This window comes from Pipistrellus kuhlii, unplaced genomic scaffold (genome assembly GCF_014108245.1).
Source record: "Pipistrellus kuhlii isolate mPipKuh1 unplaced genomic scaffold, mPipKuh1.p scaffold_m20_p_14, whole genome shotgun sequence".
NCBI lineage: Eukaryota > Metazoa > Chordata > Mammalia > Chiroptera > Vespertilionidae > Pipistrellus > Pipistrellus kuhlii.
Window position 1 is genome coordinate 21,645,672 of NW_023425449.1, and position 17,103 is coordinate 21,662,774.

The window sequence follows — 17,103 nt, forward strand, 5'->3', positions numbered from 1 at the left end:
TAAGAATGTAAAGAAATAAAATAATTTCAAGCTGTGATTGGTGCTAAGGTAGGAAACAAATAAGGACATTGCAAGAGAATAACCCTACCAAGATAGGTGCAAATAGAAACCCCCTCTGAGGAGGTGAAGTTTAAGCTCAGTCTTGACAGATGAGGAAGGCCTAATTTGAAAGACCTACAGAAACAGGGCCCCAGACAAAATGAATTGCATGTACAAAGGCCTTGAGGTGAGAAAAACCTCGACCTGATGGAAAGTCAGTATTACTGGAGTCCAGAGAGTGATGGAAAGTATGATAGAAAAAAATAAAAATAAAACAGCAGCACTCCAGAATAGTCAAAGCCAAAGGTCATTGAAGGGTGCTTGGTTTTGATTTGCAAGTCAATAGATAGCCAAGGAAGGTTTGAAGTAGGAACGTGACACATTTTGTGTTTTGGTAAAAGCCACAGTTGACTGCCATGAACAAATACAGAGAGCTATTTCACCTTCTCCTTAACCTCAGGTAACATCATGATTAGTTATTGGTAGTATTGTAAACACCAGATCTTAGTGATATTGCTCCACATTGTCTCTTGAAAACATTTTAAGTCAGATATTTTTTGGCAGAGTCTGCTCTTAGGTAAATAGGTTCTTCCCTCCCTCCTCCCCTCCCTCCCTCCCTCCCTCTCTTCCCCCCTTCCTCTCTCCTTTTCTTTGCTCAAGATGAGGTCAGTTTAATAAGTGGAGGATCCAGAATACAAATTCATATCCAAAGAATCTAAAATCTTGCTCAGTTCATGAATTTAAACTATATATATATTCCTGGCTATAGTTTTACTATTTTTTGTTTTTGTTTGTTTAAAGTATTACATATGTCTCCTTTTTTCCCAATCAACTTTTCCCTGGTCACTCCCACTCCCTAGGATTAGCCCCCACTACCCCCGTGTTTGTGTCCTTTGGTTATGCTAATATGCATGCATACAAGTCCTTTGGTTATCTCTTACCCCCCCCCCCCCAAATAGATTCATTTCTTCAGTTCCCCAGAGTATCACTAGATCAAGGGTGCCTTACTGTAAATACCTACCTTAAAGGGGTTTGTGAGCATCATTGAGACAATGTATGTAAAGTGCTTAGGTTGGAAGCTCCATTTACTTGGTCTCCTCTATGTTCCCTGTATTAATATGTCCCTCAGCAGCCCAAGACCCAACCTCTCAAAGATTAAGCTGTGTCTATTCTTTATCTGAGTCTGAGGATGACTTTGCTCAGGTCTCTGTCTCCTAGATCCTGCCCTCATTGCCTCCTACTTTATTATTTTTTTTCTTCAAAGTCTGATCTTGTTTCTTCCCTTTTCCAATTCTTCTTTCTTTACACCCTTGGTCCTTATTCTCAGAACTTCATCCCTTTGTACCCTAAAGATATTGATAATATATTTCCTCCAAAATATGTCTCTCTGTGGAAGAGAAAGAAAAATTTTAATTGTTGACTATTATCTATATCTATCTATATCTATCTATATATAATATAATATATAAAAGGCTAACATGCAAAGTGTCCCCTATGGAGTTCAACAGGGAGACCGGGAGTTTGATTGCTTGCTATGGTATGTGCTGACTACCAGGGAGTGCCACAGAACAAAAGAAGGCCCTGGCTAGTGACCTGATCACCAGTGAGGCCTTGGGACCCTACCTGTGCACAAATTTTGTGCACTTGGCCTGTAGTTTTTGGTATGCCCATTTTTGTATTCTGCCCCCATATGAATCTCTTATAGGAGTTACTGTGTATTACTTAGTTGGGGAGTCAGCAAAACCCAGACAATGAAGCTGAAAAACAGCTGTTCCTTGCAGACCAGTCTGGGAACATTCTATATATATATATAAGCATTGTGTACTTTACTTTCAATATTGTTAATGAATGGAAATAATATTGGTTGCAAAGATGTCCTGCAAATTAACTGTTAGGTAATTTATTGAAGGGTGTAAGTTTAGAAATGTGTATATATAAGCTGACTGGTTTTATAATTCAGTAATTTTTTTTGCAGTACTTATAGCTCAGCCACGTGAACTAAAGACAGTAATGAAATGATTTCTGTTTCCAGCATTTGAGAGTGTCTGATTTAGCTATTATGCCTTCTCTCCTTTGCAGGTTGAAGTCGATCCTATTACTACATTCCCTCTGAAGGGCTTGACACCCCTCACGGAGTACACTATTGCCATCTCCTCCATCTATGAGGAGGGGAAGTCTGAGCCTCTGACTGGGACTTTTACCACGGGTAAGTAAGCCTTATGATGGTTTGAAAAGTTTCCAACAGTAACTTTATATAAACCACAAAGTGGAGCAGCTTCTTCAATTGTGATTTGAAAGAGATGGCATTTTCATTTGTATTTACTTTATATTATTATTCCCAAACCAACATTCTAGGTGGCTAGAATGCATACTGGCTAATTATTTTCTATCAAAACAAGGAAAGAGAGAGAAGACCATCAAAATTCCAAAGGTCTCATTTAAATGAAAGTATACATTGTTTTCTTCCTAACCTCACATTGTGTCTTTGATTCTATTAATGTAAACTTTTCACAACCTTTTTGCATTCTTATATGCATATATTACATTAAACTGCCAACATTGCTGATATCCATAAGTTTTTAGACCACAAGATGACTATTATATACTATTTAATCTAATACATCAATTATGAAAATACATTCTAGCCAATAATGTATTTTCATGCAGCCTAAAATATTAATACAACAATATGGGATATTTTAAGTACTAAAAAAATAGGGAATGAATGGATTATTTTTGTTTTTTACATATACTCTATAGTCACTCAATAAATATAAAATATTTTTGGCTCCTGGTGGCCACAATTCTGTTGTTGACTTTCTGAACTTATTCAGATTGCACATGGGAACAAATGTGAGGAGGTGAGAAGGTGATTCCGAGAGAGATGAGAATTAAGCTGGCCTGAGAAATAATGGTCACTAAAGTAAGTCCAGCCATTTCACAAAATCTCCCAAGGGCACTGCATTTGAGTTGGTCTTCCTTTGAAAATAGATTAAGAATTTGCATGGTGTCTTGTCAAGAGTGTTTCACATCTCTGATTTCAAATAACAAATATCAATGATTGCCAATTCCTGGTTGGGGGAGGGCGGGGCATGTAGTTGAATGTTATATCTCAATTGTATATCTCAGAAGTGTGTAAGCAGTGAAATAGTGGGAGGTCTAATAAATTATATTTCACTTCCGATGGCAGCCACATGTAAAAGATTAAACAGATGAAGTTCTTCTCTAGGATTATCTTATTCCTAGAGAATGTGTTAGGCATGAAAGTGAGTAAAGCCATGGGGAATATAGTTGATGATGTTGTGATGATGACTGTGTGGTGCCAGATGGATGCTGGAAGTGTTGAGAGAGGAGGGGGATGTAGTCGGGGAGAACACTTAAAGCATATGATTGTCAAACCACTGTGCTGTAAGCCAATACAAAATACTGTTGAAAGTAGACTGTAATAAAAACAATTAGAAGAAGAAGAAGAAGAAGAAGAAGAAGAAGAAGAAGAAGAAGAAGAAGAAGAAGAAGAAGAAGAAGAAGAAAGTGCAGCTCTAACTGGTTTGGCTCAGTGGATAGAGCATCGGCCTGTGGACTCAAGGATCCCAGGTTCCTGTTTGGTCGAGAGCATGTACCTTGGCACCTGATCGATGTTTCTAACTCTCCCTTCCTCTCTGTAAAAGGATCAATAAAAAAAATATATTTTAAAAGTGCATAAGACTAAAAATGACATTTCTCAGACCTGTAGGGCACCATTTTGTTAATTTCCTCAAAGTACTGGGAAAATAAATAATGAGTGTGACACTTCTATTTTTTATGATTAATGAAAAGAGCCAAATAGAGAACCTACGAGTTTCTGGAAATTACTGGAAAACTCGTAAAGTCTGCTGTGCCCAAGGTCTTCCTGTTTTTCCCCCCGTGGGAAAATGGGGGGGGGGGGGCGGTGGCAGGAAGGCCACAGGGGACTGAGGGGCGCTGCTTTCCGGGCTCCCCTTCCTGAAGCAAAAGGGTCCCTCAGAGGGAGCCTTCTCCTCCTGCGGCCCCCACGAGTGACGGCTTTCTCACCTTCTCAGTTTCCTCACAAAATCTCTTTCCTTGGCTCACAGAGGAAGTTCCAGCCCAGCAATACCTGGAAATTGATGAGGTGACGACAGATAGCTTCAGAGTGACCTGGCACCCCCTCTCGGTGGAGGAAGGGCCGCACAAGCTGATGTGGATCCCAGTCTACGGAGGGAAGACTGAAGAAGTGAGTGGTGGGAAGCAGACTGAAAACTGATCCGGAGCATTCTGTCTGGAAGTGAATACCCAGCGCTGCGTTTGAGTTGGTCTCCCCTTGAAAATAGATTGAGAATCCCAGAAGTAATTAATATTTTGCATGGCATAGAGCTTTGTAAATGTCAAAGTCTATGATTGGAAGTGCATTTTTGCTAGCGCTTTAGTTTAATATTTTATATCTTTTCAAATTCTTTCACTGTCCTAAGTGACATCTAATAAAACTTCAAAATTCTGCTTTTGAAAGATTCCTAGTTTATTTGCTGAGGGAGCCGAAAGGAAGAAAGTCCCTGGTTTGACCTTAAAGTTGAATTCCATGACCCTAGAGTTCTTTATGCTTGGTCGTTGCTTGCTTACACCTGGGGCAATATTTTTCCTTTTTATTATTATTTTTCTTAACTCTCTCTTCTGTTATTCAAATAAACCCACGTACTACACACTAAATGTTTTTCAGGTCGCTCTAAAAGAAGACCAAGACTCACATGTTATTAAAGGCCTGGATCCTGGCACTGAATATGAAGTTTCACTGTTGGCTGTACTGGATGATGGAAGCGAAAGTGAGGTGGTGACTGCTGTCGGGACCACACGTAAGTCTCGGTCTGGTCAAGATGGACAGCACCAACTCCCACCATCAGACACCCTCTCACTCCACCCATCAGCCTTATCCTGAGCTACAGAGGCTTCCATTTCTTGTCCCTGCCCCCACCCCTCAGAATTCTTCCTGTATCTTCACCTTTAGTGAAACCAATATGTAAAGCACCTTTGCATCTTAGACCATTTCCACCATAAAGCTGGGACCACATCTATCTTGTTCACTGTAATATCTCCAGCACTTAGCACAGTACTTGGCAAATTTTAACTGTGCAATAAATACTTGCTGCATGGATGGATGGATGGATGGATGAAATAATTTGTAAATGAACTAATGAGCAAACAAATAAACCTAGGGAAAACATGTCCATTAAGAGTTTATGGAATTTCCCAAGTTGATCTTGCTTCCAAGAATCATGTACAAAATTCACTTGCTGATTCATTCATCCTTTCATTTTTTAAATATGAAGTATTAAACACATATTAAATTTTCTTTGATTGGGTTCCCTGGAATCAGATTCTGAAACAAAATTGCATCCAGAGGTTTATTTCAGAATGTAGTTAGGAGATACATCTGTAAGGAAGTAAGACTGGCCGGATAGGGCACAGAAATAAGCTAAAACTGAGTCCTCAGCTAATTCTGTTAGGAATTCTAGACCTGGGATAACTCTTGTGAGTTGTTCCAAGTTCACTGAAAGGGCCAGGGCTTTTGTATCCCTTCATCCCCATCGTTGGAGGTAGGCCATCTCCTAATGGAGTCTATGACCTCAGGCAAGGCAGTTCCCAGAGCTCAGAGCCACCACAGCCAGTATTTCAGAAGCTGGTAGATGAATATTTTGACCCTGGGAAGAGAATCTGGTTGGATCACCACACAGCTGCTCCACTCACCAGTTACCTAGGGTGGATTCAAGAAATAGAAGGTGTGCGGCCTTGTTTGGCAACCCTTTTACAACTTGATTGATAGCACTGTTTAATTTCCTTGGATTACCATGGGAATTCTATGCCTCATTATAAAGTAACTGGGAGGTTTCACAACTGTATATATGTAAGTCAAATATTTATACGAAGGCTGGCATCTGTGATTGGGAACTGCAACTTCTTTGGGTTTCAGTTTCCTTATCTGTAGAATACTCGTAGGTACAATGTCTGCCTTACTTACAACTCACTTCTTCACTCTTACAACCACCCTCAAGATTGTTATGAGAAGCAAATGAGATAATATAGGTGAATGTTTCTTTGAATACTATAAAATGCTATACACAAATATAGAGAGTTATTACTATTACAAAATTATAAAGAAATACCTATTCTTTTAGTTGACAGTGCTTGGATTGAACCAGCTACGACCATACTACCTACGAAACCTGTGACATCAGGTAAGAACAAATCAAAGTCTATCTAATCAAAAGAAAAGTTTGATTTAAACTGAAGTTATGTTATCCCTATTTTATTTATTTTATATTTGTAATTAGGAACAAGGCCTTCAGTTCAAATGTCATACCTCTCAGCTGCCTCTTACTCTTTTTTTAGTGAATTTCTTTAAAAAATATATATTGATACTTTATTGATTTCTGAGAGGAAGGGAGAAGGAGAGAGAGAAACATGAATGATAAGAAAGAATCATTGTTTGGTTGCCTCCTGCACAGCCCCTACTGTGCATGTGCCTTTGACCTGAATTATACCCAGGAGACTTCAGTTCACAGGCACTTCTATCCACAGAGCCAAATCAGTTAGGGCTCTACTTACTCTTAAATACCAATAGGTCCTGTAGTCTCCACTCACTCTTACATCTCTACCTTTTCCATCTTTGTTTTGGATTTCCATGTAATCTTTCAGAGGATGTTATCATAGCAAGCCCTGGAGTCTCTGGTCTCCTCCTGATCTCAGTGACTTCTCCTATTGCTCTCTGTTGACAATTGTTTATATCATGGTTTCCTTGTTTTTTTGTGGATAACTAAGATCTGGCTAGTTTATTGGTCTTCCTATAGCAGCTGTTTTCTATCCCATCTTAACTTCTCCCTCGATTATAATTCATCTTCCAACTGTCAGAGTCAACTAGGTAAAACACAAGTTTAATGGTTATCATTTATTTCCCTACTTAAAGCCATTCTGTGGGTTTCTGGGTTTTCCATTATTTACCCACTCACTCACTGATTCATTCATTCTTTAGTTAATCTTTATTGATCCTTTCTTCATTCTCCCAAATCTCTCTATCATAACATCCATGATCCAGATTGTGTTCTGTGTCTCCTCCTGGTTTCCCCCTGTCATCTAGTCCTAAAGGTGAGATGTTGCTGCCTCCTGTTCTCTCTGCCTGGTACCTTGCGCCCCACCCCCCACCCTCCTCTCCCTAGTTTTGCCTGGTAAATGTCACTCTCCTGCCTCCTCTATGAGACTTCCATTATTTTTGTCAAGTGTTAGTTATTGTCTATCTCAACAGCCTAACAGTTTGACAAAAGTAAAAAGGTTAGTGCATGTTGATTGAATAAAAAAAAGAAATGAATGAAGAAAAAAAAGTTATTAGAGATGGACAGCATAAAAGGAAGTCAGCACAAAAAGGAGAAGAAAAAATGAGACATATAAGGGAGCTGGCACCTTGGGAGATAAGGAATGTGTCAGAGAATTGAGGAGAAGGAGTTGGGACAGATATCATAGAAAGGACCAGCTCTTTGTGGCTGAATGGGGAGAGGCAGCCATGGTGAGGGATTTGCACTTATGGGACAAGGTTTAAAGCAGAAATGGGGAACAAGGAAATGGGGTGTGTGTTAGATGCTGGATCGCTCTCTGAGAATGACTACATCTGGTCCATCGTATCTGCTTCTCCAACAGACCACTAGTGTGAGGTTTCATGGAAACCCAGTGGGCTCTCCTTTGGGTTTCCTAGTCCCAGGCTTCTCTATAGTTACTTTTACTAGTATATATACAGAACTGATAATTTTGAGGAGTCCATGGTCTCACCTTGTCAGCATCTCTTAAACCCATTTTTATTTGCTAGCAGTAGGTATCATGGCTCCCCATTAGCCACTAAAGCTAAGTTGTTCTTCATGTGGGTCTATGAAATGATACTTGTTGCCATGTCCACAAATGGCCTCTGGAGCTCATTTGGGGATACGATGGGTTAAAAAGTCGTTTAATCCTTGGTTGTGTTTATACAGTTTTCCGGACAGGAATCAGAAACCTGGCTATTGATGATGAAACCACTTCTAGCCTGCGGGTAACATGGGACATTTCAGACAGCAGTGTGCAGCAGTTCAGGGTGACCTACCTCACTGCTCAAGGGGACCCTGCGGAAGAAGTGGTAGGAACGGTCTGTATAAATACAGCTGACCAGAATCTGACGTTTCTTGATTAACAGAGCTAACCAGGCTATCTCCAGAGATGGATGCAAGCACTCTCTATGCTACTTTCTCCTGACTCCACCATCTCCAGAAACTATGTTTTCATTTAATCCGAACTTAATTCCTGATTTCTTGAGGACCTTTTCAACTCCAAAACTTGTTCCACATGCAACCTGCTTCAAATTGATAAAGGCTCTGAACCTTGCTTCTCCTGTTGCTTCTTCTGCCTTGATAACTTTTTAGAACACCAAAGCGAAGTTGGTTCATAAATAGTTCATTAGACACTTGTCCCTGTGTATATACATTGTTAACATATACACTTTACACACATATATTTTTTGGTGTTGGAAATTTGATACATGAAAGGACTTATTTATGTAGTTGAAGAATACCTAATTAAATGCCATCCATTAACAAATAGTTAAATTTTTCATTTTCATCAACCAATTTTTGAGCAGATTTATAGTCATTTTTAATCTGTTCTTAATCATAGGCATCTCCCTTAGGGGATTTAGATTTTTTATGTGTTACATTTTCTTTAAGTTGTGAAATAGATATATATCCATTTCTTTTGGAAATCTGGGTACATTCTTCATTATGGCATTCCAATGTTTTCTTAATTCATACTGTATTATTCTTTTTGTCTAGAACCTGAAAATTGTTTCCTAGGTATACTTCTTATCAGACCAGAGAACTCTAGTTTGCATCCAAAAGAGTTTTCCTTCCCCCCCCCCCCCCCATCATGGTACAAACTTTACTAATATTTAGCCTCATTACTTGTATTTCTTGTCAGTGCATTGTGTTTGAGACATTCTAGGAAAGAAGTCTCAAAGTTCATTATTGCTCAAGAATAACATCATTATCCTTTCTCACTCTTCCTTACTTATAAAGCCTTTGATGAAAAAATTATTTTATTCATGTGCTTTTCTAAAAAGATATTCTGAGCCCCAAATTCTATTAGGAAAGTACTGTACTTTATTTCAGGCTCATAAAGGAATCATTACAGAACACAATGATAACCCTAGAATAGCCACATCTACTGTGAATAGTCAGAAGGTCCAGGAAACTGGTCTGGGAGCACTTTTGGAAAATTAATGAACACTTAAACCAAACAAGTTGAATTATAATCCATAATTGGTAATTTAAAAAAACAAAACTGTGCTTAACAATGGTAACTAAATCTATAATTTGGATATATTATCCCCCCTTGTTATTGCCCTTGTGTTTTAATTTAGTTTCTAAAAATGAGACCCATAAAAAATTACCAGAATGAGAGTTTTGATTTATTTTTTCTTTGTTATTTTTGTTTCTATTCTTTCCAAGAAACACATTAAGCTTCTTGTTAAATCATTCTTGCTAATTTAGAAAGAGTAGAAAGAGTAACAATTTAATCTCATGCATGCACTTATAAGCTATGCAAGGTAAAATAATGATAATATTTTCTTTGGATTGTCCCTAGATAACTTTCCCTTTGTTATTTTCTTTCATCCCACACTGTTTATTTAGAAATACTTCGACAACCTAAATAAGGGGAAAAAATAGATCAAAAGTCTTAAAGCACATGTGCCCCAGTTAAACAAACCCTTAATAAAAATGAAAAATATTGATAAATTTGGTATTTATTCTTTACTGTGCAGGAATGTTTTCACTATACTACTACAGAAGAGATTATTCTAGATTTCTTTGAATATCTAGCATCTTAGTGAATTCTAATCAAATTGGATTCTGCACTCTTACTTTACAGGCATATCGTCAGGGACCTAACTGAGGATTAATTGGGGATTTATATCTCAGTGTTTTATGAATTGTTACTGCTATGTAAATGTAATGTATTGTTATTGGAGACAGAAAGTAGTTCATTTAAATTTAATTTATAAAACTAAGGTGGGACAGACAGTTGCAATTCTAAATCAAAACCCAAAGTCATCAAAGAAATATCTTAGAATAATGACACTTGGCAGGGAATGGCAGATGGCTAAAATATATAACAAAAGTGGTGAAGAAAATGTGTGTGGATTGAGAAATGCCTCTTACTATCTTTCTAAATTTTCCTTAACTATAAAAGCTGGTTAAATTTACTTCAGGAAATAACAAGATAGAATATTGATGCTGGAAGATAGTGTACATATAGAAATCAAACAAACCAAAGTCAAGCTTTAATATATATAGGATGTCCCCCAAAATGTATACATTCTTTGAATAATTATTAATTCCAATGGGTTAACTGAAGAGAAGGAAACATCAATTGAGCTATCAGCTGTTAAGTGTGTATTCATTTTTGGGGGACACCCTGCATATATAAACAAAGGGAATTACTTTGGCAGTGGAGGTGACATATTTAGTAGTATACATTTCCTAAGCATAATAAAATCTACCAAATTTTTCCAATAAAAAGCTTTTGAACTCTTAGAAAGTAAAGGTACCTGTCAAATGTTTCATAAGGATTGACTTTCACCTCTGCTCTGAGATCTGGAAAAGTGGCAATGACATGGCCCTGAATTTTGTTGTCAGAGTAGAGAGGTCTTACACTATATATCTATTGATTTCAGAGTGGAAAGGAGAGGAAGAGAGAGATAGAAACATCAATGATGAGAAACATTGATTGGCTGTCTCTTGCATGCACCCTACTGGGCATTGAGTCTGCAAGCCAAGCATATGCCCTGACTGAAAATCAAGCCTTGACCTCCTGGTTCATAGGTCAACACTCAACCACTGAGCTACACTGGCCAGGCTCACACATCATTATTTGTGAAAAGTTAATCAGGATTCCAGACTTTTCTGGGAGTCAAAATCCATAACCATGACCTAAATTCTGACTTGTAAGAAATATTGTGGAACAGGGAGACTCAGAGTGTGGCTCAGTTTCCTACAAGATAAATTCAGAGATGAAAATGAAGCTTTAGAAACATGTATAGCAATTTGACATCGCTGAAACATCCAAGAACATGGCCATTTATCCAGCAATTTTATTTTATTATATTTCATAAAAATCTTGATCTTCAATGGTTTGGAATTAAAACAATAGCACCAACACTACCTAATCCATCACCACAGAGAGCGTGAGAACCACTGGCCAGAAAGAGAGCGTTATAATAGAGAAGCACAGTGAGATGTAGGGAATCCTTTTTCTACTGAAGGAACCGCTTCCTGGAAGGAATCAGGCTGCTCTGAAGAGCTTTGGGCAATGATGGAGCCAGATGTGAAGTTGCATTTGTGACAAAAATTAAAAACATGAAGTTTGCTAGTTAGATTTGCATCTCACTCAACCATGAGCATCTTTAATAGAATTGTTTTATAAACAAAACCAGCATCTGCTATGATCTCCAGCATCTGTTTTTGGTAGGAGCCCATCTTTACCTTGCTTTGTGAAAATAAGCAGAGTCCAATGCGGAAAAAACTTTGCATACCCCAGAGGAGATTGACATGAATATCATTAGGGTTAAAAGGTTCCAGCAGCTCAGAGTAGGGGGCAGTAGTTCAAGGCTCAGACCACATATCCAGGATTTCATCCTGGCTCCTTTACTCAATAGCTAAGGGCCTCAGTTTTCCCATCTGCAAAATGAGTGTAATGGTAATACTTACTATCTGAAAGGGTTGTTGAGATGAAGATGAAGTGAATAACTATATTAGACTACTTAGTGTAGCACCTGGCACATAATAAGTGATGAGGAAATAATGGCTATTATTATAAACTCCAGCACCTACTCGCTGGCAAGCTAGATGCATCCTCCAAAATGGCCCCACTGCTTTTCAGTATTGACAGTTAAAATGTGATTAGCTCCTAGGGCGTGTGTTTGTCAGTTTGAGAGAAGACCTTACTTAAGGACCATCAACATGGGTGGTTTGCTAAACAAGCCTCTTGGCATGAAAGCCCAGGCTCTGTGGTCCGGAGGATTCTCTTTAAGAGAAACACCCTAGAGAAAGCTACATTGATGGGGTAATAATACAAGTCAGGGCAACCACAATTCTTCGTTTACATTGTCTTAATGCCAGAGTTATTTACCTCCTAGAATAAAGCAAAGCTCCTGTTAAAAACCCTCCCTCCCAGGACCACCTCATACAACCCTGTATATTTCATTGTTCCTTTCCTATGAGGGGCAAAATCATACTCATCCCCTATAAAATCGTCTAATTCAGATTTCCTTTTTTCATATATATGTAAGCCATTGGTTTTAGAGCTGAGCAATATCTTAGCAACAGCCACTCCTGGGTTCAACTGGAGGCTTTCTAGGGCTTATTCCATGATTTATAGGTTCCTTCTCTCATCCAGAAGTAGACAGCACAGCCCTTTGCCTACTGGCATCTGCAGCGAAAAGCATCTCCAACTGTCCAGGTCTTGTGACGGCCTTAAACGAGTTTGGATCAATTCTTATATTCCAGGATTTTTCCAGCCGTGATTAAGTTCCTTAAATTGCCCAAGATGTGTCAGCATCTCACTGCTGGAGTGCAAGCAGAAACGTTTGTGGTTTTTGCATTGAGAACACGTGGCTTTTCTGGTCCATGTGTCTTCTAGAGATGCCAGAATCTGTACTGCTAAGCCCCATGGTACGGTGCAGCAATGCTTGTGTGGTGTCGACCCCCGGCTGCATTTCATTTTTTACAGCCGTTGAGACAGAGTGATGATGATTTCAGAATGATGAAAATGTCTCCTTTCAGCAACATTTTTTTTAGTGTTAATGGTCAATATGTTTTGATCTGGAAAACTTGGATAAAATGTGTGGCTCTGTTGTTCTTGGCTGGCATCCATTCTTTTCCAAAATGCTGAGATTAGATTATCTCAGGAAGAGCAGAGAATAGAAGGCTGCATTTCGGGAGGATACTTAAGTAAAATCAGACAGGACAGAATGAACTCTCCAAAGCTATGAATGCCTGTTTTCCAAATAGATGATGATTGTCTCTTCCGGATACTTTACAAATGCTGAAAATATGTTGAAAGAAGACCATTCCTCAGGGCTGAAGAGTTCCACCTTTAAACTGTCTGCACCAGAGATTATAAACTAAGGGTTACTGCAAGGGGAATTTCAGAGAGAAATGCTTTTGCATGAATGCTTTTTTCCTCATCACTCTCTAAACACATCTCACTTCTGATCATTTGGAAGTGCCTGCAGTCCGGCTCCATTAGGCCAGTGGGAGCAGAGGTCTTTGCTTTTCTGTGTAGGTCATGGTGCCTGGAAGCCAGAACAACCTCCTTCTGAAGCCTCTGCTTTCTGATACCGAATACAAGGTCACGGTGACTCCCATCTACGATGACGGAGAAGGCGTCAGCGTTTCTGCCCCTGGAAAAACCTGTGAGTGAAGCTTTCTCCCTGTGGATGCTAACTGACTAATTCATCAGAAAGGCTCCTCCTGGTAATTCACCCCAAAAAACAAAGTGCTTTGATGAAAAGAGCAAAAGAATTTGGAGACAGACAATTTGGGTTTGAATTCTGTCTTTGCACATTCAAGCTCTGTGACTTTGAGCAAGTTGCTTAACTGCTCTGGGCTTCATTTTTCTTGTCTGTAAAAGCTAAGACTTAAAAACAACTACATTTTATTCCTTCAGCATCCAATTCATCACTAGCTCTGTTGATTCTCTAAAATGCTTTCTATATGCCTATCCACTTTATCTTCCTCTAACTGTTCCCCCTAATCCAAACCACAATCCCCAGGCCCTATGCAATCTTTCTGCTTTTATACTTGGATCCTTTGTTCTCCTCACAACAGCCTGAAGGGCTTTTCAAAATGTAAATCATCTCCCCCTGCCTTTGTTTGAAGCCTTTTAATGGTTTTCCATTGTACTCAGAATAAAATCCCACATTCTTCCCAAGGTCCTGCAAGGCCATTAATGATCTGCACACAGATCTCTTTAATCTCACCTCCTAACAGTTGCCTCAGCCATACCTCTTTTTATGCTCTTTATTGGACATTTTAATCTTGTTCCTGCCATAGGACCTATGCACTCACTAGTCCTCCCATATGAAATATCCTTTCCCAGATGTTTACATTTCTGGCTTTTCCTTGTCATCTTGGCATCATCTACATGGGGTCTCCTCAGACTTTTCTGACCTTCCATGTGAAGTAGCTCCCGCTGTCTAGGATATCATCCTGCTTTATTTGCTTTTGTTTTGCTCATGCCGCAGCACTGCATGATCTGCTGGCTGACATTTTCTTATTTATGTCTCTATTTGTTCACTGACTGTCTCCCATCCCTGGAAGATATAGCATCATGACAGCCCAGGACCTCATCTGTACATCTCTGGATGCCAAACTCCTACAACACAGAGTCCTCACAAAGTACTTGTTTTGGGTGAATTGGCTGTGATGATCAAGTGAGGCGCATGCATGAAAACCCTTGGTCAAAGCCCTAAAGTCTTAATTGTCTTCATGACTGTGTGCTTATCTGCACTTGTGTGAAGACTGCCCCAGAACCTAGTGGCTTCAAATAGCAATGATTTTGTTATATTGTATGATTTTGTGGGTTAGGAAATTAGGCCAGGCTTGCTGGGAAATCCTTCCATTTCACATAGTATTGATTATATATAATCAATTATATAATACTATGTATATAATCAATAGTATCAACCAGGTAGTCGAGTTAGTGTGGAGTGTTTGAGACAAGTTCATCCACATGATTGGCATCTCGATGAGGATGCCTGGAAGTCTGGACTTCGCAGAGTCCCTTTGTTTCCATATAGTCTGAGAGCCTTTCCATGTGGTCTTTCCAACATGGTAGCTGTTCTTAGATGGTGACTAAGGACTATATATAAGAGCATTGGTTCCAAGAGGCAGAAAGTTAAGGTCTATGAATGACACTAGTACAGCATCACTTCTGCTGTAGTCTACAAGCCAAGGTAGTCATAGAACCCACCCAGATTCAAAGAGAGGGTAATAGCCTCCACCACTCAATGGGAGGAGAGTAAAAAAGAAAAAAGTGCCCATTTTTAACTTTATTCTATATTTATTATAGGCTACATTGACTTGCACATGTGTGATACATATAAAACTCTCACTGGTGTGAATTGCATGTGTGTGTTTCTATCTGTCATTATTGATCATGAATTTGGTTGACACTTCTATTATAGAAAAAGGGGGAATAGAGATATTAAAATATTTCTTCTAATTAATATCATTTTAATGTGCATGAATTCATGTACCAGGCTACTAGTAAGAAGATAAAAGCAAAAAAAAAAAAATCATCAGGATCTTACCTCTGAGAATTACCATCATTATTATTGTGAGATCGTCCTTGATACTCCTCAACAAACATACTTGGAACAGAGTGGCATGTATATAGAAATTTTAATAAACACTATTCAGTTCAATTTTACTCAAAATTAACTGAAGAAGAAACCAAAGTGATATTGAATGAACTGCTGATCTTCAAATAAAAGCATTTCATCATAAGCACAATTATTTTCTATATACGTAATATTCAAAACAGATGTAGACTCTCAAAGGTTTCTCACCATGTGTTTTAGTGTGTTTTCACCTGTAAATATTTTTAACACTGTGGGAAGATATCTCAGATTTTGTTAACAATACTGTAGATTGTAAAGATGGAAACCACATGAAATCCTGTTTTTCCTTTTCTTTCCTGCTCAGTGCCACCATCTGGTCCCCAAAACTTACAGGTCTCAGAAGAGTGGTACAACCGGTTGCGTATTACGTGGGATCCCCCATCTTCCCCTGTAAAGGGCTATAGGATTGTCTACAAACCTGTTAGTGGTAAGTATTCTTTAAAATCATATATTGTTAGCATGATTGGGCAGATGAAATGTCTTTTAAGATTAGTTATTTTTGTTTTGACAAAATATTTCTATTTTGGCTTTAAGAAGTGGAAAGAGTCTTTCCTGCTGGTATAGCTAATCAATTGAGCATTGACCCAGAAACCAAGAGGCCACTGGTTTGATTCCTGGTCAGGGCACAAGCTTGGGTTGTGGGCTTGATCCTCTGGGTGGCAGGGGAGGGGGCATGCAAGAAGTAACTGATTGATGATGTTTCTGACTCAACAATATTTCTATTTCTCTATCCATCTCCCTTCCTCTCTTAAAAATCAGTAAAAACATATTTTATATGAAAAAAAGTGGGAAGAGTCTCTTATCTTTCTTGAAAATAAAAAGGCATTTTTAAAATAGTTAGTGTTAGGGTAGAGATCATCAGAATGATGAAGCTATCACTTTACCTAAGACATGACTGAGTGTCTGGGAAGGGGCCATTGAGGATAACTTCTTCACTCAGGCAAGTGTCCCAGAGTCTGTGGTCACACAGTAGCTCCACTGTGAAGGCCTCACAGTATGGCGGATGGAGGAGTGTGAGGTGGGCCAGCTTCTTTGAGTGAGCACAAAGGAAAGAGCTGTATTTAAGAAAAGGAGAGATCCCTGGGAAAGCCTAAGAATGGTAGCCAAGTGTGCCCGTCTTAGAGCTGGATGTGGCTGGATTCAAACCCCAGTGCTGCTGGGTAATCCTGGGCAACTGAGAAACCGTGACTAAGTACAGTTCACTTTAGGAGTGTTTTCATGTTCTGTTGTAACTGAAGTATGTTCTTGCTTCTTTCAGTTGCTGGCCCAACCCTGGAAACATTCGTGGGACCGAACATTAACACCATTCTCATCACAAACCTCCTCAGCGGAATGGACTACAATGTGAAGATATTTGCTTCCCAGGCCTCTGGCTTCAGTGACGCCCTGACAGGCGTGGTGAAAACACGTAAGGCCCATGCCCTGTTGTCTCAGCCCCATGTGTGGTTTGGCCGCTCTGTTTGCACTGTAACTCAACTCCTCCTTCAATTTGGCGGCTGTTTTTTCTTATTCTCTTTCCTTTGTGCTCACTCAAAGAAGCGTAGCCCTTTTGGGATGGTGTTTCGTGGAAAGAAAGGTGTGTTCCTAACTCGGGCTGTAGT

General features: G+C 39.1%; 1 protein-coding gene across 3 annotated transcripts in view; it reads left to right on the forward strand.

Annotated features, from left to right (window-relative positions):
* Positions 1 to 17,103, forward strand: part of COL14A1 (collagen type XIV alpha 1 chain) — a 175,504-nt gene that overhangs the window by 62,916 nt on the left and 95,485 nt on the right. For 2 of the 3 annotated variants that reach the window (XM_036436874.2, XM_036436877.2), the window contains exons 15-22: positions 2,119 to 2,245; positions 4,131 to 4,270; positions 4,751 to 4,883; positions 6,204 to 6,263; positions 8,043 to 8,194; positions 13,384 to 13,513; positions 15,807 to 15,929; positions 16,761 to 16,910. In XM_036436874.2, coding sequence (XP_036292767.1) covers positions 2,119 to 2,245; positions 4,131 to 4,270; positions 4,751 to 4,883; positions 6,204 to 6,263; positions 8,043 to 8,194; positions 13,384 to 13,513; positions 15,807 to 15,929; positions 16,761 to 16,910 — 1,015 coding nt within the window. The remainder of the gene's footprint in view (positions 1 to 2,118; positions 2,246 to 4,130; positions 4,271 to 4,750; positions 4,884 to 6,203; positions 6,264 to 8,042; positions 8,195 to 13,383; positions 13,514 to 15,806; positions 15,930 to 16,760; positions 16,911 to 17,103) is intronic. The other variant, XM_036436876.2, reaches the window with a different exon arrangement.